The 22,398-nt window shown below is 37.7% G+C and overlaps 3 protein-coding genes across 4 annotated transcripts; 2 read left to right on the top strand and 1 right to left on the bottom strand.

The window, feature by feature from the left end:
- Nucleotides 1–2,003: 2,003 nt before the first annotated feature.
- On the top strand, nucleotides 2,004–8,559 carry atp6v0cb (ATPase H+ transporting V0 subunit cb). Its single transcript, XM_055057970.1, has 3 exons — nucleotides 2,004–2,303; nucleotides 6,576–6,759; nucleotides 7,403–8,559. The coding sequence occupies exons 1-3, from the start codon at nucleotides 2,231–2,233 to the stop codon at nucleotides 7,605–7,607; spliced, it is 462 nt and encodes a 153-aa protein (XP_054913945.1). The 5' UTR covers nucleotides 2,004–2,230; the 3' UTR covers nucleotides 7,608–8,559.
- Nucleotides 8,560–8,563: 4 nt separating this feature from the next.
- nubp2 (nucleotide binding protein 2 (MinD homolog, E. coli)) lies at nucleotides 8,564–11,959 on the bottom strand. Its single transcript, XM_055057969.1, has 7 exons — nucleotides 11,876–11,959; nucleotides 11,457–11,572; nucleotides 10,949–11,147; nucleotides 10,104–10,258; nucleotides 9,848–9,958; nucleotides 9,649–9,718; nucleotides 8,564–8,876 (listed from the first exon to the last, which is right to left on the bottom strand). Exons 1-7 carry the CDS (start codon nucleotides 11,889–11,891, stop codon nucleotides 8,737–8,739), a joined length of 807 nt encoding a protein of 268 aa, XP_054913944.1. The 5' UTR covers nucleotides 11,892–11,959; the 3' UTR covers nucleotides 8,564–8,736.
- Nucleotides 11,960–12,877: 918 nt separating this feature from the next.
- Nucleotides 12,878–22,350, top strand: spsb3b (splA/ryanodine receptor domain and SOCS box containing 3b). 2 transcript variants are annotated; one of them, XM_055058047.1, is made up of 7 exons: nucleotides 12,878–12,982; nucleotides 16,992–17,118; nucleotides 17,623–17,788; nucleotides 18,947–19,134; nucleotides 20,054–20,156; nucleotides 20,237–20,362; nucleotides 20,844–22,350. In XM_055058047.1, exons 1-7 carry the CDS (start codon nucleotides 12,942–12,944, stop codon nucleotides 21,275–21,277), a joined length of 1,185 nt encoding a protein of 394 aa, XP_054914022.1. In that variant the 5' UTR covers nucleotides 12,878–12,941; the 3' UTR covers nucleotides 21,278–22,350. The 2 variants fall into 2 exon arrangements, with proteins under 2 accessions (XP_054914022.1, XP_054914021.1); XM_055058046.1 differs by lacking the exon at nucleotides 12,878–12,982 and having other exon boundaries at nucleotides 16,573–17,118.
- The last annotated feature ends 48 nt before the right edge of the window (nucleotides 22,351–22,398 follow it).

The raw sequence follows: 22,398 nt of genomic DNA, 5'->3' as shown, positions 1-22,398 counted from the left end.
GACCTTGCTATTGGCGCATCTCCTGTTTCATAATTCAGTCTCAGCTCAGTTGTGGAAATGTTTGTGTCAAAGGGGAAGGAGGCTGGAGGTGATGCATGTAGACACTGCATCACGAGTCGTGGGGCTTTACCCTGATCTATGGGTGGAGGGAAGGGTTGAGCGGCGTTGACTTGACCCGGCAATGCAGAAAAACCATGGAGGAAGAAGAACTGCACACGTCAACTCTGTCTTCATCTGGGGGAGTCCTGCCTGCCTGATCCCCTGTTCCTCTCTCTCTGTGTGAATCCAGAGCTGGAAGCTGCAGCCAACCCTCCTTCAGGGTCACACGCCACATCGCTGCATGTCACAGCTGACAGTGAAACTCCCTCTGCAGCAGGGCAATACATACGGAGGACCAGAGGCGCCAAAATCAAGAACTCCATAATTATTTGAATGTTTTATTGAGATTAAATAATTAAATGGTAATTTTTTTGGGGGGCATTTTAATAATTGGTGGGACTTGATTAAAGCTGCAGTATGTAACTTTTATCTACATTTTTTTATGCGTTTGTTAAAACTGTTAGCATATTGAGACAGATAATTTGTGAAAAATTTGAGCTCCTCTGCCTTTTCCCAGTGACAACCAGAGACAACCAATCAGAGCCAGGAGGCGGGTCTTTGCGCTGTCAATCATCCCATTGCTCTCTGATCAACCATAGCTAGCATAGACTGTTGTCAGTGCTCAGGCTAGTTAGCGTAGCCACAGACAATTGCAGATAAACGGTTTTCATGTGTCTCCACTATTAGCACAGTTAACACCGAGTACACAGGAGTGATTGACAGCGCTGAGACCCTCCAGCTGGCTCTGACTGGTTTTGCCATTTCTTCAGAGAGAAACAGTGGATCAGGGAGGAGGTAAAGATTGATCTGTTCACAGATTATGAGGAAAGAGGAGATTAGATTGATGGACTCACCAGAAACACAATTCAAAGTTTCCAGCTCAGGACTTTTGAAAGTAAAACAGAAAAATGTGATTAATTAAATAGCATTTTTATTCATAATTTTATTGTTCTTGTGCAGCAGAGCCATTTTAGCCCCCACCCACTGACTATTAAAATATTAATTATGCTGTCACATGTCACCAACTGACTAAATTAGCAAATTATTAAATGATAATGATTCTGTGGAATCTGCAAATAAAATACATATTTTTTACTCCTGACATAATATTTCTGTCATGTTTTAATTAAGTGGTGACAAAAGCCTCTTTGTTGCATTATTTGTTGCTATCTGATCCTCTGGGAGCAAGCTAATATTAAATAACAGGGAGCCATGTGATTTCTGTTAGCTCTGATGAGAAGTTACCTATTGACACAAACAAAAAAAATCCTTGTTCAATACCTATTCAATACCTACCATTGTCAACAGTATCCTGTACCAGCACTGGATCCCATAGTAGTTTGCCTCATTGACTTTATTTCAAATTTAGTGAAAAATTTAACATTTTCTAAATAAATGTATTATTCAATAAATAAATTCAAATAAATAATTGTTTTTAAATTTATTGAAAATTTTTCAAATTTATTGGAAATTTTAAAAATTTTCAATAAATTTATTATTCAATACATAAATTCAAATAAATACATTTGAAAATAATTTTTTCTAATTTGTTGAAAAATTTCAGTAAATTTTAGGTGGACGCTGAAGAAAATATGTGTGAATTTCTAGATTTACACGGTTTCTGCGCATTTTCAATAAATATGACGTAAATGTCAACCGCAACGCCACGGAGCAAACCAAATGGAGGCCTGATGGGGGGATGAACCTCTGACAACTACAATGAAAATAAGCAACAAATTTAAACGCAACATCGAATATATATATATAGTTCTAACATTGGCCTGTTAGTTAAGATTTGAATATATTTTCTCCGTAGCAGGGCTTAATATAGAAGTTTCTCGTAACCCCCCGTCTCCGAGTGAATTGAAAGTTTCCATCCGTTCCGTCAGTCAGGTGATCCTTTCCGCTTCGCCATTTTGTGTTGCTGCGCCGGCTATTTATCTCAGGAGTCGTGACTCTCCCGTTTACACTGATAGTTAGGTTATTAGACGGTTTACCCGGCGTTGCTTCCCAAGCCCGTGGCCTTTTACATTGCCTCCTGTAAAGTGCGCCTTTCCTCTTCTGGTTCATCGCTAATTGTTGTTATTTTTGTACATTTGCTTTATTTTTATACGTTATTTAGTGAGACAGAATGTCGAGCCAAAGCCCAGAGTACTCACCCTTCTTCGCAGTGATGGGAGCCTCCGCGGCTATGGTGTTCAGCGGTAAGTAACACACACTTTCTTTAAATGATTTTTAATGTTTGTCTGTTTTACAGCTAAATGAGCTTAAATCCCATAAAGTGTCATTTGCTAGCCGCGGTGCTCTTCTTAAAGCTCGTTTAGCTATCCGGAATGCTAGCGATTCATTGCTAATCGTTAGCTGTCATTTGTCCCGAGCTGTAATTCAGAAAGGGATTTAAACTTATTTATATATATTTTTTATATATATTTGCATTTATTGGATTTGTTTGCTTTCACTTCTTCACCATAGCTAGCTAAAACGAGCTAAGGCTCGTTAACTAGCTGGTGGTAGCTGTGTGAGTTAGCATCGACGCTTGCCTCACTTCAAATTACTCTGGCAAAGCGAAAGGACAAAACGAGAGCTGTATAATAATGTTACACGTATAGAAACATATTTCAACATATATTTTACGACAAAACTTTAATTTGTTTCTCAAATCTAATCGTGTGGTTAGTGCATTAATAGCTGATTAAGCTAATTCCTACTTTCTCCACAAAGCTGCCATTTACACTTTACAAATTTATTAATAATAATTAAAAAGTGTTGCAAAGTTGATACTTAAGCAATGTTAAAAGTTGAGATTATAAAACAAATATTAGAGATCGAGTCCACGCAATCCCACGTAAGCTGTATTAGTCAATCGCTGCGTAAACCATTTAGTAAACATGAAGGTGCAGCTTTAATTTAATTATGAGGTATATATTTAAGTAATGCTTTTAAAAAAGCTTTTCTGTGGTTTAAATATTAATTAGAAACCGTGATCAGCTGGCTGACTTCCTTTTCCTCAAAGGAATGACGAGTCACATGATTATCACATGATGAGACTTCTGACTTGGCCATCAAGCCAGTGATTCCCTGAAATACACCTTTAAACTTTTTAAATGTATAAATCGACAGTGGATGTGTTTTATGAAAATAAAAAAAATCTGATTTTTAAAAAATATATCAAACTTATGAAGAAGTGCTACTTTGAATGGACTTTAAAACTTTGTGTTTTTATGAATTTATTTCCTAGTTTTCTACTTGTCCTTATTTAAAAGTGAGTTAGAAGCTAATTTTCATGCTACCGTTTGTCACAATCAGATATCAGCATATTATTATGATTATATCCTGTATTATGGGTGAAATTCAGATTTCAGACAATTTGTAGAAAACTTGACAAACTGTAGTTTATGATATAACTTAAGATATTAATTGATATAAACTCAAACTTTGCTAAGTTTTCTTGAATGGCTATTTATTTCTTGCCTGTAACAGACATGCATCACCTGCATTTATGTAGATGTTCATTTATTATATTAAACTCAAAGTGCATGAAAATGAATTTGGTTGATGCATCAGAAAAAATATCAAACTTATAAGGAAGTGGCACTGTTATTACTTTGAATAGTTTCTGAATGATGTAACTTGCTATTTCATTAATTTAATGAAAAATGATCAGTATTTGACTCACCAGTGGAAGTGGATGGATTGACCCAAAATACCAGTATCAGATCAATAAGTGGTAAGATTGATACTTTAGTTTCAGTTTCCCTCTGCTCAAGTTTTCCCACTTTAAGAAATGTTGGTTTAATTTTCAATATAAGTAGATTTTTTTCTTTTACTTTAATTAAAGTAAAATTACACTGTTTATTGTGCAAGTGTTACTAAAATATTTAGTAGGAGTCTTTAAACTTTGTCCAAATTCTGTCCTTAAATTTAACAGAATAATTAAAAGGAAAAGCCACAAACACCTAAAATTGATAAGTTTTATATATTAAACCCAATAATGATTGGTTGGATTGTTACTAAAATATGCAGGCCACTACTCACCATTTATAAAAGATCAACCAGGTGATTTTGAATGGTATGTTCTGCTCTTTTCCAGTGAAAATCATTTTAGAGGATTGCTTTTGCAGAAAGAAGAGCTGATTCTTGATGTGGTATTTAGATGGAAAGATCCTGCAGAGTGGAGACATTCACATAAAAAAAGATGCGTTGGCAGGTGGTGAAGTGTTTTATTTCCTGCTAAAAGAAAAGTTCACAGATTGATGTTTCACTTGTCCTGATTTAAAATGTGTGAAGCTTGGCTTCATATAACAAACTTGAACATTTTCAGTCGCACCTTCTTTACTTTCTGTAATGATTGTAAATTCAATTTAAAAAAATAACTTCATTAATCCTAAAAAGCTCTTTTTAGAGTTCAGATATGTTTTTCTTTTAGAAAGTTTTAATTTAGTTTTTTTAGTTAATTTCTGACTCAAAAGAAACTTCAATGTTTTTCTAGAGTAATTTTTATTTATTTTTTTTCTAGCAAACTTCCAACTTTTGAAGCTCAAATTTCCACTTTTTGTTCTCGACCATTTTCCACCTTTTGTCTTGGTGGAAATGTTTTTTTTATGTACAATAGTCCTAATTCACCGTTGTTGCAGTAATTTATGTTTTCACACTGCACATTTTTAAAGACGACTTCAAAAAGCTCTGCTGTAATTTGGTAAAACCACATGCGGTTTTTCTCTCTGTAACTCAGACGCCCCCGGCTGCAGTTTGTAATTTTATTTTCACCCTTTTGTTGGAGGCGCTTTCTGCTCTGATGTCATCAGACGTCATGGGGCGTCCTGTTTCCCAAACGCTGTGGCAGGATTAGGATTACAATCCAGAGGTTTTGCCTCCACAGAATCTTCCTGCTGAGACAAGATGTCAGTAATCTGGTGGGGTTTTTTCTCCTTAGTCATCCACATCCAGCCAAACATTTAAGGCAAAATTTAATCTGATTATTAACAACTCTGGATCTTTTGATAAGCTGTCGTTTTTATTTCAGGCTTTAAGAATCAAAGTTGCTTTAAGCGTCTAAAGTCGGCCTGCTTCTCTGTTTTGGTTTGCTAAACGTTGCGCTCTGACTTCAGACAGTCGGGGCTGATTCAACCTTCTGATGGCGTCAATGTGGCGACGCATCAGGAGAGATGGAGGCAACATGGCGGCTGAACAGCCTGCTGTAGTTGGCAGGAGAAACTCCCAGTGCAGGAACGCTTCAGGCTGGGAAATCTGGAGTCGTTTCAGATTTAATCAGCATCATTTTGTCTGTGGAGGAGGTCATGTTCTCAAAATCCTGCTCAGAAGGTCAGCAAAGATTAAAAAGCTGCACAATTGATGAAGAAACCAACATCCCCCAGTCTCTGCTAAATTTCACTCATTTCTTTATTTTTTGCACAATTAAAATAAAAAATTTTGTAGCACCACATTATAAATATTGGCAAAAATGTAGAGTTTTGATATTTTTGCAGTAATTGTCTCTGCTTTCATGTCCTGACAATAAATGCAACTTTTTGTTGCTCCATCAGACTTTGACTGGACCTCAACTAAAGAGACAGCAGTATAGTAGAAGTAAGAAACACTGCCACCTGCAGGAAGGGAATTAATTAAATTTTTGGAAAACAAGATTTTTTATTTAGTTTAAAAAAAATAATTAACTAATGCGCTCTTTTGGTTTCCATAGTTCAGCACCCTGAGCCGCCATCTTCTTAGATTTTTAATTCAACTCAATTATTTTTTAATTATGAAAATGAAGTTATATTACCAGAATAAAGTCATAATATTAGGAGAATTAAATAGTAATTTCATGTTAAGTCCTGCACAAAATACATCAGGAAAATAGTTTACAAACTGGTAAATACAACCAATTTGTTGAGGTTTTTTTTCTCAGCCAATTGCCGAATAAACATACAGAATAATAACTAAGAAAATATACAAAGTAGTATACGTTTTATATTAATAATAATAAACATTTTCTCTGTAAATATTTTTAGGCCAAATGCAGCAAATGGCAGTTTGGCTTCAAACTCACTAAATGCTCTTTTTGCTTTTTAGGCAATGCAATATTTATTATAAATTGTTCATGCAAGTGGTTAAATGAAAAATCAGCAGAAAGTGTCAATTTTTAAAATCGGATTAATCAGAATAATCGCAGACTTCACCGTTTGTTTGCTTCACACAGAAGCATCTCGTTGCTTCTGTGTGTTTTTCATTTTCTGTCAGCTTATGAAGCTTCTTCCTCTTTTGATGCCCTTCCCATCATCCTCTTCCCTCTTAAAGCCTCAATAAGAAGCTGATTGTAGTTTCCCTTTGACTAAAGGTGAAATACCCCAGTGAAGAGGAACAGAATCTGTAACAATAGTTCCACTTCTGCTTTATTTTCCAGCTGTGCTTCACTGTTTCTGTCGTCTGCTAGCCTCTGATGCTAACCGGTTAGCCTGCGTTTGTTTTTATCATTCCAGCCCTGGGCGCGGCCTACGGCACGGCTAAGAGCGGCACAGGCATCGCCGCCATGTCCGTGATGCGGCCGGAGCTCATCATGAAGTCCATCATCCCCGTGGTCATGGCTGGTATCATCGCCATCTACGGCCTGGTAGTCGCAGTGCTGATCGCCAACAACATCTCAGACAAAATCACTCTTTACAAGTAAGTTTAGATACGCTTCACAACAATCTCACTATATAATGATGCATTTCGCAGTGGATGATGCGCCTGGTCGCATCCAGCATGTAGAATATTCCGGGTTGGTGGAATCGACCAACTGGCTCCATCTTTGGTTGCCTAGCAACAGTCTGCTGTGTAACTGGGCAGTTTCAGGTTTTTCCCACTTTTCCTCATAACTGCTAAAAAAAATAAAAACAATGTGGAGCAAAAACTGGATATATTCTAAAAAACATGTGATTGACAATATCAGCTGATATAAAATGCTTTTATGGCGATATGTTTTTAATTTCATATTCAAAGGATGAGACTAACTCGGCCTTTTCCTGTTAACATATTGATAACATTTAATGTAGAGCAGGGCGATTAGACTTAAAATGATCATAATCCTAAAATAATGTTGACAAGTAACTTGGTTACTTTTAAAAAAGATAAATTTATCATATTTATTACTTTATTCTTGTATGAATTCTCCTAAAGCTACGACTTTATTCCTTTATTTTTCTGGCCCAATTCTCTGCCAGGTATTTACTATTCATTCAACTTTTGGTTTTTTCGTGGTTTAATCTGTATAAAATCTGCTGCCGCCGTGTTTTCGTCACCGTTTGTGTTGGTGGTCTGTGTGCAGGAGTTTCCTCCACCTGGGCGCCGGGCTGAGCGTGGGCCTGAGCGGCTTGGCGGCGGGCTTCGCCATCGGCATCGTGGGCGACGCCGGCGTGCGGGGAACGGCCCAGCAGCCCCGGCTTTTTGTGGGCATGATCCTCATTCTGATTTTCGCCGAGGTCCTGGGTCTGTACGGACTCATCGTCGCCCTCATCCTCTCCACGAAGTAACACGAAGCTGCGCCATCGGTCCTGTAAACGTTGCTGCTGGAGGGAAAAAAGTGTAAAAAAAAAATAGAGAAAATATGGGGGAAATGAAATACTGGTTCCATAAATATGGTCTATTCTCAGTGTGTACAGTCGTCCCGATTTGATAGTCAACTTGTAAATGCGCAATGTAGTGATTTGTCTGTCTTGTGTGTGCGTGTGTTCAAAGAAAAAAATAGAAATCGTTGGATAAAGACTCGTTTTCTCCCTCCACTTTCTTCAGAGGCGGCTCTGCTTTTCCCCACATCAACCTGGGAGATGTGATATTAATATTAAAAACAATAATCATGAGGATCTGTTTGTAAAAACATGTATGGACTTGAGATTTTTGTTCTGCTGATTTTTATTTATAATGACGTGTTCACTGAACTGTTGAGATGCAGCAAAAGTCTAATTGTCCAAGATATAAATACATAAATATCACTAGGTTTAATGCACTGTGGGTTAATCGTGATAAGTGGTTGGATTTCCTCATGTTTTTGATTGCCTTTAGTCTGTCGCTGGTGGCGTGTAGCTTTCTGAACGTGTTTTTTAAGCCTCAGTGTTTTTCCTCGTAGTGCTGTTAGCATTAAAGATGTCGGGTCTCGCCGCTGTAATTTCCACATTCCAGCTCATTTCTCACGACTTTCTCATCTCGTCTGTGGCTGTTCCTCCATTCCAGGCGTTGAAACAAAAACCCGCATGGGATCCAGTGTTTTCTTGCTCAGACTGCTTTCAGAAGATTTCATCCAGATCAAGATGTATTTAAATAAAAAAATCAGACGTGATTAGCTTTAAAGTTATGCAATTTTCTTTTAATCTGGAGCATATTTTCTGGAACTAGAACTGCTGTCCATCAATAATCCTGTACAAGATCTGGATGCATCAGTTTCTCAATTAAAGATTCCAACTTTTGACTGACTTCCGAACACACAAATGTCTTCGGTTTCTGCGTTTATTTTTCAGTTTCATTCTGAATCTTTGCTGATTCAGCACCAAAAACAGGAAGCAGAACTGATTTAAAGGAAAAACACCCAGATTATGTGACCAATATTCATGTAAAATTTACAAGAGAAATGTGTACAACGATACAAATCTTTGAATTCAGAAACAATCAGTCCGTTTGGAGGCTGTTGAGTAACGTTTGACAAATTGTGCTGATGGCGCTGAATGTGGAGCTGTCAGGAAATGACTGTGCGAAGTCTTTGCCTTCCTCTATGCTGGCGCTGAGGAGCGGATCCAACGGTACCGAACCTGAAACCACAACCAGAATCAAACCCCCTGAAACTCTAGTTACATTTCAGCACTTCAGGCATCATTACTGACCTGCAGAAACCTGATCCATGTCATTTTGTTTACAGTTCAGATCCAAATTTAATCTCTTAATGAACAAAAACAGAATCTCTATGGAATTTGATCTGTTTATTTTACTGATGTAACAAAAATTTAAAGAATTACCAAATTATTGCTAAAACCAGACCACTGTTCTACACTCTGCTTCGTACAAAATGTCTGGACAAACGAGAAACGATTGCTTGCTGGATGTTTTTCTTTTTCAACAACCAGCAACAAATCTGGCAACTTTTTCTTTCCAAAAATACTAACTGGGAATAAATACTTTTTCTTTTAAAACTACCAACTTTTCAGACCTGCTAGCAACTTTATTTTGAAAAGCAACAAGTTTCACAGAAACATTACGATGGCTCTTTTATCAACCGATAGTTTATCTGCCAAAAAAACCTCATTTGGATTTTTGTAGCTCTTTACGGTCAACATTCCTGTCTAATTAATGAATCACCACAATAAAATCTGATCAAACTTTGTTCTTCTGGAAACAATGTAACTATAAATGTAATTTATTATCATTTGCATGGCAAAATTATGAGTTTTGTGTGCTTAATAATTCAGACCTCAACTACAAGCTTCTTTCTGCACCTGAAGGTAATCAACCATTTTAACAGTATGGACTTTATGCTGAAGGGTTTTTGTCGCCACCTTGTGGCTGTTGGTTGAAACTACAACCCACCTAGAAACACGGATCCGGTCAGTTTGGCCAGTTCTTCACCTCCACCCTTTGAGAAAATGTTGCTGCATTCCTGTAGCAAATAAGCAACATTTTATGAACACATCCCAGCTTTTCCAAATCATAATTAATATTTATGTGACTTCATATGTAAACTAATGATCAGTCATCTAATTATGGTTTATTAACCAGGATTTCTTACGGAGCAGTGAGGGCAAACAAAGCCGCTCATGTTTTCTACAATTCCCAGGATCCGAACTCCGGTTTTCTTACAGAAAGTGATTTCTCTCCTCACATCCCCGGTAGCCACGGCCTGCAACCAAAACAGGAAGGGGAATAACATGTTTTCATCACTGGAATCCAAACTGAAAAGAAACAGCAGCAAAGACCAGCGGAAACGATACGAAATAATAAAATTCTTGCACTTTTTTTCCCCCTTTCATGCGTTTAATTTCTACCTGAGGCGTGGTGACCAAAACGGCTCCGTCCACTTTATGTTTTTTCAGGTTTTCCAGGACGGCCAAATGCTCGTCTGACGTCCCCGGCGGCGTGTCGACCAGCAGCACGTCCAGCTCCCCCCACGCTACGTCCGACACAAACTGGCCAATCAGAGCTGCAGGAAAGAGAAACACTCAGTCCAGCAAATCAGGATGCAGCAATGTCCTCGAATTTTATCCTATGATCCAAAACCCCCAGAAATTATGTATTTTATTCTTAACCCATTCAGAAGAAATGATTTCATTTTATGATCAAATTATCTAGAGGACAAAAACACATTTTAAATAAGGTCACACACAGACTGATATATGAGAAACACTGTGTGCGTAACTTGCATTTTGCTAACAGGTAAAATCCGTTAGCAACTAAAAAATTCAAAATGGTCATCAAGAAAAATTTATTTTCGCTCTAAATTTGCCAAAATTTCTTGGATTAATTTTTTTGGTGTCAAATTAAACATTATTAGACCCACAGAAATCAGATTTACTGACAATGTTTTGCTTTTTAAAGACGGTTGTAATGCAAGATTTTATAGAGAAAACGTGGACATTTCTGATTTTGAAAAATTCTAGAAAAACATTCACATTTTTCTAGTAAATATTTAACTTTTCACACTCAAATTTCCAGTTTTTTTTACAAAACGTCGGCAATTAATCATAAACTTTTTCAAGAAAACCTTTAGAGATGAATATCAAAATTTCTGACATTTTGTGCAGAAGTTTACTCCTTTCAGTTTCTTTCTATTACTAATAAATGGTTAAAATGTGTCTAATGATTAGAAACCCAGTGTCTGATCCGATGGTACCGGTTTTCTTCGGGCCTCTCCACACCACGGCTTCATCTGGGTCGTCCATCAGGAAACCGATGGACATCAGAGCCAGACTCTTCTGGGCGTCTGCGTAGACCGGGACCCATCCGGAGTCGCACTGATGCACCTCTGGTCGGCCGACGCTCAGCATGCGGGGGATACTGGGCCCACAAAGGTCAACGTCAAGAATCCCAACCTGAACAATGTGGTGTGTTAGTTTATTTTATGATAAAAAAAACCCAGAAATCACCAATGAGCTCTGAAAATTTAAAGCAAAAGCACAGAAAAGTGAATGATTTTCTAAAAAAAAAGAAATCTGAAATTTTCAAGATTTTCTTGACATTTTCTCCAATTAATCTCACATTTTCTGAGCATTGTACAGATTTCAACTTTTCAAACTGAGCAATTTCAAAGTTTTTTCTAATGTTTTTGTCTGGTAGATTTTGGTTCCTCCACTCAGAAGGTTTTTGTGCAGAATGTCAGATGGTGTGTCTGCAGCCCTCACCTTCCTGCCTGAGTGCCTCAGAGCCAGAGCCAGCTCTGTGGTGATGGTGCTCTTCCCAACGCCTCCTTTTCCAGACAGAACCAGAACAACATGGCGGACCTGAGCCAAACTCCCCTCTAACATGAAATAACGACAGAATCAACGGCAACCGCCATTAATAATTGGTTATATGGCACATTGAGAAAGAGTTTACATTAATCATTGGTTAACGAACATGAACGTAGCTCATAAATTCACGTTTTACAGCGAAAACTATCAACTTTATCATAAGAAGAACAGAAACTTTTGCAGTTAGCTTTAGCTAGCAGCTCAGTGGAGTTCAGCTACATTTCAATACAAAAATATATCAGTTATTGTGCCAATAAACAAGCTGGAAGCAGAGATAAATCCTCGGTCATTGTTTATTAACATTCACCTACCATTCTTCTGCTCCATCCTTCAGACGATGGAGCTGAAACAGGAAAACTGTCGCCGGGAAACAGCAACAACTTCCGTTGTCGTCACGCACCAATCACATGCCGCAGAAGAGCACAAGTCCCGCCTCTTTCTGCGACGTAACCGGATGTCTTTATTACTGGAGCAAGAAAATTATTATTATATCGCTGTTTTTGTCCGTGATGAATTTTTGATGCTATTTTATTTTGACTTATTTTTGAGAAACGTTACTTTGATCCTTAATGACATAATAACAAAATAAAACTATGAGATCAAAAATACTTTATTGAGCCCAAAGGGAAAATAAATAATAAACACAATAAAAAGTCATAATTCTGACATAAAACTTCACAAATATGAGATAAAAAGTTGTCTTTTTTCCCTTTGAAAGTCATAATTATGGTTACGGCAACAGATTAAGTTTCAAAAGTGTTAAAAATAGATATTTCAAAGGAGCTTAATATTGATTAAAATATTGGAAAAAATATAATAATCTGCCAGTGAAACTTTTCCATCAATATTAAGAAAATATTTACTTAAAACAAGCTTCTGTATCTTTCTGGAAAGTTACTTGAAAGTTTGTCTCATTTAAATGAACTAATATATTTGCACTAACTGGAGCAAAACTACTTGGTAAGATTGTTTTTGTTGTTGTTTGTTTTCTTCTCCTAAAGTGCTCAGGTGAACATTCATCACTCTATTACAAGAATAAAGCCGTACTATTATAATTTACCCTTATAATTTAGTTACTTTTAGTGTGATCCTAGCACTCAGCTGTCATGTTAAGTGAAATTAACCACCTGCCAGTTAAACTCCTATATCTTGCTGGTTTTGTTCAGCCTGCAGTGCTCAGGTCAGCAGGCGTCACATGACGAGCCTTGAATCAGCTGCAGTTCAGCTGCAGAGGAAGAAGGAGTCCAGTATCTCCTCCTCTGCCTGGTTCTGATCCAATAGGAGCGAGCTGTGGGCGTGGACGGGTTCTGTTTACTTCTGTCCTGCAGAAAGTGGGACAGACTGAAGGCTGCAGCTGTCACACTGACAGGGATCCACATGAGCCTCTGCAGCACAACATTCATGGAGACCTCAGTAAGGTAGGAAAACTCTCTGGATTTCTGAATGTAAGCTGCTTATTTCACCACAGAAGGTAAAAATCTGGAGTTTATAGCTCAGAAGCAGCAGATCAGAGTTTGTTGGAGAGAACTGGCAGCTGATGGCTTCAATTTGAAATAGAGGAACTAAAAGAAGAAAAACAAATCAACATTTCACAGCAGGGGTGGACAAATTTGGCTGACAGAGAATCAAAAATGATATTCAAGTCAGAGCAGCATTACTGCAACATGTTTATATTCAAGTAAAACTCAAACATAGCCACCAAAAAATGACTGAAGAAAGAATAAAACAGTATTTGGTAAAAGGGCAGAACAACTGATGAAATTATCAAACCCTTAATATTCAGAAACTGCAGAATCAAATGGACCAAAATATGAAGTTTAATGAAAATGTTGGCATTTTAAGAACCAAAATGACAATAACTCATATAAGTAACAAAAAATAACAAAATCAGGCAAAAGAAAATGTTTGAATAAAAACTTGAGAAACTTGAACAGAAAGTGCAGGTTTGTGTCTGAATCTGGTGAATTTCTGGTTAAAACTAGTTTGTTTCTCATTCAGTGGGTGGAAAATACAGACGTTTTACTCAAGTAAGGGAAATAATACTTCATAATAAAACAACTCATGAGGTAAATGAGTAAATGTAACCAGTTACTACCCAACTCTGAACATCACAGGTGCAAAGAAATCAAAGTTATTATCCTGATTAAACATCATATTTTATGTTGTTTTCTAGTTGAGGAAAAAATGTAAAGTTTTACTGAAAAGCCGATTTAATGTATTGATTTTGATGTTTTTAAAGAAAGAGCCATCAATACGTTTGTTCAATCAAATCCTAAAGGAATTTAAGAAATAAATGAAATTTTTTTTAATACAGATTGTTAAAAAAACAACAAAGAAATCCAGACAACTTTAATTTCTTGATTTTATTTGAATCTTTCTATTAGTATTTCTTTACATTCTTGGCAGTGCAGCTTAGATATGGTTATTCTGTGGTTCTTCTGCCTGAGTCCTGACTCAGACCTCCAGATGCCGCCTCGGTATTTAGGGTAAGGCCCAATTAAACGGAGACCTGCTCCAGACTGACTAATCTAAATGAACTGCAATCGTCTCCTGCACCTGCTTGGACAGGAAGCGACCAGCTGCTGCTCAGGTCTGGCATTAACACGTCATCAGGTCCAGACCGCAGCGCCGCGCTGCAGAAACACAACATCCTGTTCATCTGGTTCCTACTGCAAATATCTTAGTGCACTTGAAATAAGACAAAACTAACGAACAATCAGGTTTTTAGCAAAAAATAGGAGCTTGTTATGAGTTAAGAATTGATGAAAAATAAACTTTTTCATGAACATATTATACATTTTCACCTATATGTGAAAAATATGACAGAGGATTAGAGCCATACTAAAAAAATTAAAAAAATAAAATTACAAGAATAAACCTGCATGAGAACAAAGTCATAGTAATGTGACAATACAGCCAAAACATTACAAGCATAAAGTCATAATACTAAAGTTCTACTATTATGACTTTCCTGTTGTGATATTATTTTTAAAATTTTCTTCACGTGGCTCTAATAGTCTGTCAGAAAAATATGAGCTTCTGTATTTTGCTACTTCTAAGTGAGTTTTATCTTATTTCAAATGATTAAATGTTTTTGCACTAAACTGAATTACTTGGTCAGGTTTTGTGTTTTGCAGTTATGAAAGCAGCATAGGGAGCCGATCAGGGAAGCGAGTAACTTCAGGAATTATTGATATACATTATTGAGTGTTTGATTTTAGAGTTAGGAAACACAGAAGTGTCTGTTTGTGGAGATTGAATCAGCAGCTGCTTTAAAAATAATGAAAACAATGAAGGATTCAAAATGATCCTCGTTATTTTGACGCATCAGTCGAATGATTTATGTTGCAATTTGATTTTTGTCTTTGTCAGACTAAAAAGTCTTTTTCAGTGTATTTCACCTTGTTGTAAACTGGGCTGCAGGTTCTTGAACTGCGTTTGGCTTTGATGCAAAAATGATGGAGTTTCATTACAGATGAGCAAAAACTGTTGATATTCTGCTAATGTTGAAAAAACCCTTTTGTAATCGCCGTTTCCATTACATGAGATGCGCAATTAAAATCATGCGTGAATTTGTTTGTTTACGTGATAAGTCTTTAGAAAACATGACGCCATCTTCCTCCAACTACTTCCTGTCTGGTTCTTCTTCCTGGTTTGCACCAAATCCAACATCCGGTTCCTTATTGTGTGATTCAAAGTGTTTCTAGAAAACCAAACATTTAATCCAAAAACTGTTTTTGGAAGTTGTTTTTGTATTCATCCTCACAATGTCAAATTGTGCAATTATATGGAAATGGAAACGCAGGTAGTGTTGAAATTCCTCCTTTCATCCTTAAAGAGACAGTGTGAAATAAATGCATCCCAGATGGGTTAATGTTAGGGGTCAGGGTTAAGGGTCAGGGTCAGGGGTCAGGGGTCAGTTGTCAGGTTCAGGGTTCGTCACTGGGTCCAGTTTCTGTTTACATAAACATAATTATAACGATCACAAGTTCTGGTTCCCAGATATAAACATGTGTGAATCATATCTTCCTGTTATCTTGTTCAGAGATGCATTTATTCATATTTTTGTTGAGTTATTTTCAAACTGTAGGACTTTTAGCACTTTATTCAGCATCTAAAGCAAACAAAGTTCAACAAACTTCATCTCAAAGACTTTCTAGAAAAATAAAACACTTTTCCATCACTTCTTGTAAAATTATAGTTATTCAGAAACAAAATATTCACTTTTCATTCCTCACAAATCATGAAATAACAGCAAATCTTTTAGGTCTAGTTTCTGGAGCAAATATATTAGTGCATCTGAAATGAAATCAAAACTTTATCCAGAAACAGGAGCTTGAGTGACGTCAGTAAATCTTTAATATTGATTTTAAAAACATTTTAAATTTTTAATTATTTCACTTAATAAGACATTTATAGGGAAATAATCTGCTGATGGAGCATGTGTTTATTATTTATAAATATTAAGGAATTACTGCCTCAAAACAAGTTTATTGAAAAGTTAATTGAAAGTTATTTTTGTCTTTTTTCAAGATTAGCAAGATATTTGCTCCAGAAACCAAAAATATTTGGTCAGGTTTTGTGTTTTTTCATAATTTATGAGGATTAAAACAGAGAATAAAATCAAACCAGGTGAATATTTTCAGGAAAAAACAGGCTTCTTCAAATCCCATCCAAACGACGGCGTATTATGAAGACAGAAGGATAAATTCCTGCCAGAAAAGTCAGAAATTTTGAGATGAAGCTGAGAAATTTTTGAGAAAAATTAGGAAATTTCTGAGTTTTAAAAGTCAGAAATTTGCTAGAAAAACCTCAGGAGTTTTTAAAATTAATCTCAGAATTTTTCTAGAAAACAACCATTTCTTCGTTTCACGTAAAAAAAAATTCCAACTTTAAAAAAAATTTTTTTTTGTAAATTTGTGACTTTACAAAATTTTAAATCTTAGATTTTTTTTTCTGTGCCAACTTTTCAAACTCAGCAATTTCCATGTTGTTTTCTAAAACAATTATTAGCTTAACCCCAAAACTTCTGTTATTTTTTCTTCCAAACCCAGAAAATTTCATGTTTTTCAAGAAACAAAATTTCTGAAATTTTCTCATTTTTCTTGAAAACTTCTGAGATTAATCTCAAACATTAAATGTTTTTCTAGCAATGTTTGAGTTTTCAAACTCAGAAATGTAATTTTTTAAATTAAATGTATTAAATTCATTTCTTTTTGTCCTCTGCCTGCAGTGGCCATAACAGGCCGTTATATCTAAATTAAATCTTATTTTAGCAAAAGAAAAACCAAAACATTGCATCTGTCCGGGTTCGGTGGAGCTTTGCTGCAGAGAGGCCCAGTCTGTGGCGTGCCAGCAGGTCAGAGGTCACATGGCGTCCAGCTCTGGCGCCAGCTGGTCCTCAGGCTTTACGTTGTCGCCCTGCAGAGCCGCCATGCTGAGAAGAAGCCGGAGCGGCAAAACCCGACATGTGGCCTGGAGCGAAACCCGGCAGGACGCAGATGTCATGACAGCTGGACACAGGGAGGAGTGGGACAGCCAATCAGTGACTCAGGTGAGGCAGCAGAGGAAAACATGCTAAATGTGCAACATTTCTTTAAGCTTTTCCATTATTTGGATTTGAAAAATATGATTTTTTTGCACAAATTTAAATTGTGCAGAACAATAAAGAAGAGTGGTGGGCAGAGCTGGGTACTAATTAGTTACATTTACTTTGTTACATGAGTAACTTATTATAACCTATATTTTTACTTTGCTGTACTTTTTTATTTTACTTCAGTAATTTTATTATGAAGTATTTTTACTCTTACTTGAGTCAAATTTCTGGATTTTCCTCCCACTGAATGAAAAACAAACAAACTTCACCTGCAGTTTCTGTTATTGAAAAGTTTAGCCAGTCGTTTGGGTTTGGACCCGGAGCCTCAGGCACAACAAACCTGTTTTTTTACTCTTTTGGATTCCTGCCTGTTGGAGAAATGACAAAAATGCTAAATGCAAGCCTGAGTCTGCTCTGCTGGGACGACGCATCCAGACTCACATCGTGTTGTTTGTTTCTCAGATCGGTGACCTGGACTCTGAGATGGATCAGCTGGTCGGAGCCGGTTCTGAGGTTGTGGTTCTGCCCTTTGCTGCGCCAGGGAAGCGGGAATCGTTCTCCATCTGTGAGCTGCAGGAGGAGCTGAACCCGAGTTTATGGGCCGCTGACGACAGGGAGGAGGACCAGGGTGAGCCGCACTGCAGAAACCGAGCCTGGAAACAAAGCCAGAAATGAACATAAATCATGATTTATCCAGTTAAATGTGGTTTTACTCACCATGTCTCTCTCCATCTGTCCGAATCTCAGTTCATTTATGCTCATGTAAATGGATTTGGAGCATATTTAGGTCAGGATGATCACAATAACAACTTTTACTTTTATTTTATTGCAGAGTCGGGTAATAAGTAGTTATATTTAATTAACTACCTTTATATGGTTAACTTGTTTTGTTCTTTTTTACTTTTAGGAGCATTTATAAATAAAAAAGTTGTACTTTTTAATTTTAACTTGAGTCTTTTCATCATGAGTTATCTTTGCTCCTATTTGAGTAAAATTCCTGGATTTTCTACCAACGGAGTGAAAAACAAACGTTTCAACCCAAAGTTCAGTGGATTCAGGCCTGCAGTTTCTGCTGAAGTTTTATACGTTTTTTATTGAGAGAAACTGATTTGGAAAAGTTTCTTGTTCTGAATTATTGTCATTTTGATCCTTAAAATCTCAAAATTTCCACTTAACTTTATATTTTGGTTCATCTGATGATGTAATTTTTAAATATTAAGATAATCTGATCAATTACTCAGTACTTTAGTTTTTACCAAATACCTTTTACTTTTATTTGAGTATGTTGAAGTTGTGCTTTATATTTTCCTGTTAAATTAATTAATTAATTAATTCATTCATTCATTCATTCATTCATTTGTTGTTCACTTGCAACTTATTCAATAAAGTTTCTTAAGATGATAGAAGAGGAAATGGAACTGCTGTGTGAACAGGTTTCAAAATAAAAGCATAAATATAAACAGCTGACTAACTGGAAGAATTATTACATTTAGCACAAATTATTCTGCTGAAAAGTTTCAAAACAGTCAAGTAAATTAGTTCTTATTAGAGAAATTTCAGAGCGCTAAATGTTTCCAAAGTTAGCAAGAAATGCTACATCGCTAAACACAAAATTAGCTCCACTATTATTTCAGCATAGATAAATTAGAATATTTGAAATTATTTAACTTTATGATTTTTAAAGGTGCAGCTTCATCTAAAATCAACTCTTTAATAGTTTGTAGCCCTCCGTTGTCACTGAGCTCTGCTTTTGAGAATAAACACGTTCTTCTTCTTCTCTTGTCAGTTTTTGACTGGGTTTGGGACGAGCGCTGCAAGTCGTCTGGCGTCTTCCTCAGCTGCGACGACAGGAAGGTGAACTTCCACTCGGACTACAGCTGCGGCACGGCGGCCATCCGCGGAAACCGGGAGCTTTCAGAGGGCCAGCACTACTGGGAGGTGAAGATGACCTCACCTGTCTACGGAACCGACATGGTCAGTTGCTTTAAATCGTTAAAACCTGAACCCAGGTAATGTCCGGACCCAATCTGGGTCCCAGGTCACGTCTGGACCCGATCTGGACCCCAGGTCATGTCTGGAGCCAATCTGGGCCCCAGATCGCGTTTGGACCCGATCTGGGCCCCAGGTCACGTCTGGAGCCGATCTGGGCCCCAGGTCGCGTCTGGAGCCGATCTGGGCCCCAGGTCGCGTTTGGACCCGATCTGGGCCCCAGGTCACGTCTGGAGCCGATCTGGGCCCCAGGTCATGTCTGGAGCCGATCTGGGCCCCAGGTCGTGTTTGGACCTGATCTGGGCCCCAGGTCGCGTCTGGAGCCGATCAGGGCCCCAGGTCGCGTCTGGAGCCGATCTGGGCCCCAGGTCACGTCTGGAGCCGATCTGAGCCCAGGTCGCGTCTGGAGCCGATCTGGGCCCCAGGTCATGTCTGGACCCGATCTGGGCCCCAGTTCATGTCTAGAGGGCAAAAATCTGCAAGCAGACGATGATTAGCATCTAGCTTTTAGTTGCCAAATTGTCAAAATAATGTCCTAAATCATAAACGTATGTCTGATATTTAAAATATAAATGGATGCAGGTGTTTGCTACTGATTATCTCCACTGTTACGAGATAATAAGAAGGTCAGGAAAAAGTTTTAACTAAGAAAAAAAGGGAGGGAAATAGGCCAGTTATGCTAGCTTGACTTTGGCAGCCATAACCTGATGTGGAATTAAAACCCTTTAAAAAGGGTTTTTAATTAGCTAATCAACCACCGCTGTGTTGATTAGCTAAAAGCAGCTTAACTAATATACCACAGCGATCTCTTATTAATAATATTAGGTATTAGATCCCAGTGATGGGGCTCGACATGAAAACCTTTGTAAGACTCTGAATGCTGATGTATTTTCTGTCTCTGCAGATGGTTGGAGTCGGAACCTCTGAGGTGAACCTGGATAAGTTCAAGTTCAGCTTTGGCAGCCTGCTGGGCCACGATGAGGACAGCTGGGGCCTCTCATACACAGGTTAGACCGCTTCCTGTTCACATACATGGGTTTTTATCCATGTGAGCAGATTTTAAACCCAGAATAATGTTTATTTGAAGGTTTGCTCCAACACAAAGGAGACAAAGTGAAGTTCTCCCCTCGGTTCGGTCAAGGCTCGGTCATAGGAGTTCACCTGGACACCTGGCACGGCACTTTGACCTTCTACAAGAATCGGCACTGCATAGGTAACAGTTGAAGCTCTGATTTAAGGTTTAAGTGGCGTAAATAATGTGGGACGATTTGCTGCTGTAGCAAAATGGTTCCCGTCTTTATGAAACTGAAATATGAACCAAGATCAAACGTGGGGTTCCTCAAGGCCGTGTAGTCGGACCACTTTTATTCAGTGTATGAGAGATAACCATCCCAGACTCAGTAAGAACTGCAGCATCTCTTCGTGACATGCAGAGCTGACCCAAAGCAGCAGCAAACTCACCACCGTGATCAAATGCTTGAATTTGAACAAAGAACTTTAATATTTGTTTATTGAGAAATTTATCAAATTTAATTCAGTTGCTTCAGCAGTGGTGAGGACCACCTATGCTAATGTTGTTATAATGCTACATACAGTATTGTTACCTAAAAATACTATATATAGTTACAAAGTTTTTCCAAATTTGTTTCTCTGAATTATTTCTGAAGCTAACCAGATAAATGCCTTGCTAACAGGTGTGGCTGCTACCAGGCTGCAGAGCAAGAAGTTCTACCCCATGGTTTGCTCCACGGCCGCTAAGAGCAGCATGAAGGTGGTGTCGGCCTGCTACGCGCCGACCTCCCTGCAGTACCTCTGCTGCGCCCGGCTCCGCCAGATGTTGCCCAGTTGCCCCGACGTGGTTGACGCTTTGCAGCTGCCGCCGGGCCTGCGCACCGTCCTGCAGAGCCAACTGGACTGGGTGTTCTGCCTGAGCAGCGGCCCGGACCCGTCCGAGGACGATGACTGCATGGAGACAAGCGTGCCTTGCAGCCCAAGTGCTTGCGTCGAGCCGGCGCCTCGGGATCGGCCCACAGCATGCCACTGTCCGCCGACTCCGCCGAGCAGCGACTACGACAGCTGCTGCTCCGACCCGGAGGATTATCAGTGCAAACGATGCCGCTGGACGTGACCCGCTTGCGTTTGTGCTGCACAGCGTTTTCTACTACTGCCATGTTTGCTCTGATCGACGCTCACTGCACTGCAAAAACACTAAACCTTACAAGTACTTTTGGTTTAGTTTCTACTGCAAATATCTTAGTACATTTGAAAGAAGACAAAACTACCAACATTTAACTTTTCAACAATATAGCAGCTTATTTTTGTCAACAATTCCTTAATATTGATCAAAACGTTTTAGTTCCTTTGTCAGATTATTCAATGTGTCACAAAACATTTTCCCTATAATAAAGGTAAAATAATCTACTGATTAAACTTTCATCAATATTAAGAAATTATTGACTTATTAAAACAAACTTGTACAACTTGCTGAAAAGTTACTTGTATGTCAGTTTTGTTTTATTTCAAGTGTGCTGAGATATTTGCAGTAGAAACTATTGTTATTTTTTGCAGTGATCTCGTCGACGTTTAACATCAACAACAAAAAGTTCTGTGATGCTAAATTCTCCCAAAAGTTCTTGTGATAAACAATAATTTGTGTCTGAAGATCATTGTCAAGTAATATAAAGGCAATAATAATGCAAGAACACTTTAAATTCTGATAAACATTTAACACTGGAACTGGAAGACATTTTGAATCTTCAAAACTGAGTTGAACAGACTGAAGACTTTTACCAGCCAGAAAGAGAGAAAAGAGAAAAATAATGCAAATAGGGTTTGTTTTGATTTATTGTGCGATTGATTTATGGTTTATTGCTGCAGGCCTAACAATCAGCTCTTGTTTCTCTTTATTTGAACTTCCTATTTTAATCTGTTTGTGTCTTTATTTAGATGTTTTTTTATTTTTTAAATGCCACTGCTCAAGCCTTTGGAAAAGGCTGGATTTGAAAAAGCAAACCAGGAAACTTATTCTCAGGGATAGTCTGTTTATAATAATGTAAAAGTATTTTTATAAGTGTTTTTTTTTTATCTATCTTTGAACTGAATATCAGATGAGATTTTGCCAATTCTGTTTTTCTATTTATTGGTAAACATCTGATTGTGAATTTTCTTACAGTCCTGTAAAAATAAACAACAAATAATGAAGTTTTGTTTCTAGTTTCAGTTTTTATTCAAGTTTTTGTACCTCTTGGA

The sequence above is a fragment of the Poeciliopsis prolifica genome, unplaced genomic scaffold, assembly GCF_027474105.1.
Source record: "Poeciliopsis prolifica strain line A6 unplaced genomic scaffold, Auburn_PproV2 SCAFFOLD049, whole genome shotgun sequence".
Taxonomy (NCBI): domain Eukaryota; kingdom Metazoa; phylum Chordata; class Actinopteri; order Cyprinodontiformes; family Poeciliidae; genus Poeciliopsis; species Poeciliopsis prolifica.
Note: the sequence above shows the minus strand (reverse complement) of the source record. Positions and strands in the feature narration are given on the sequence as shown.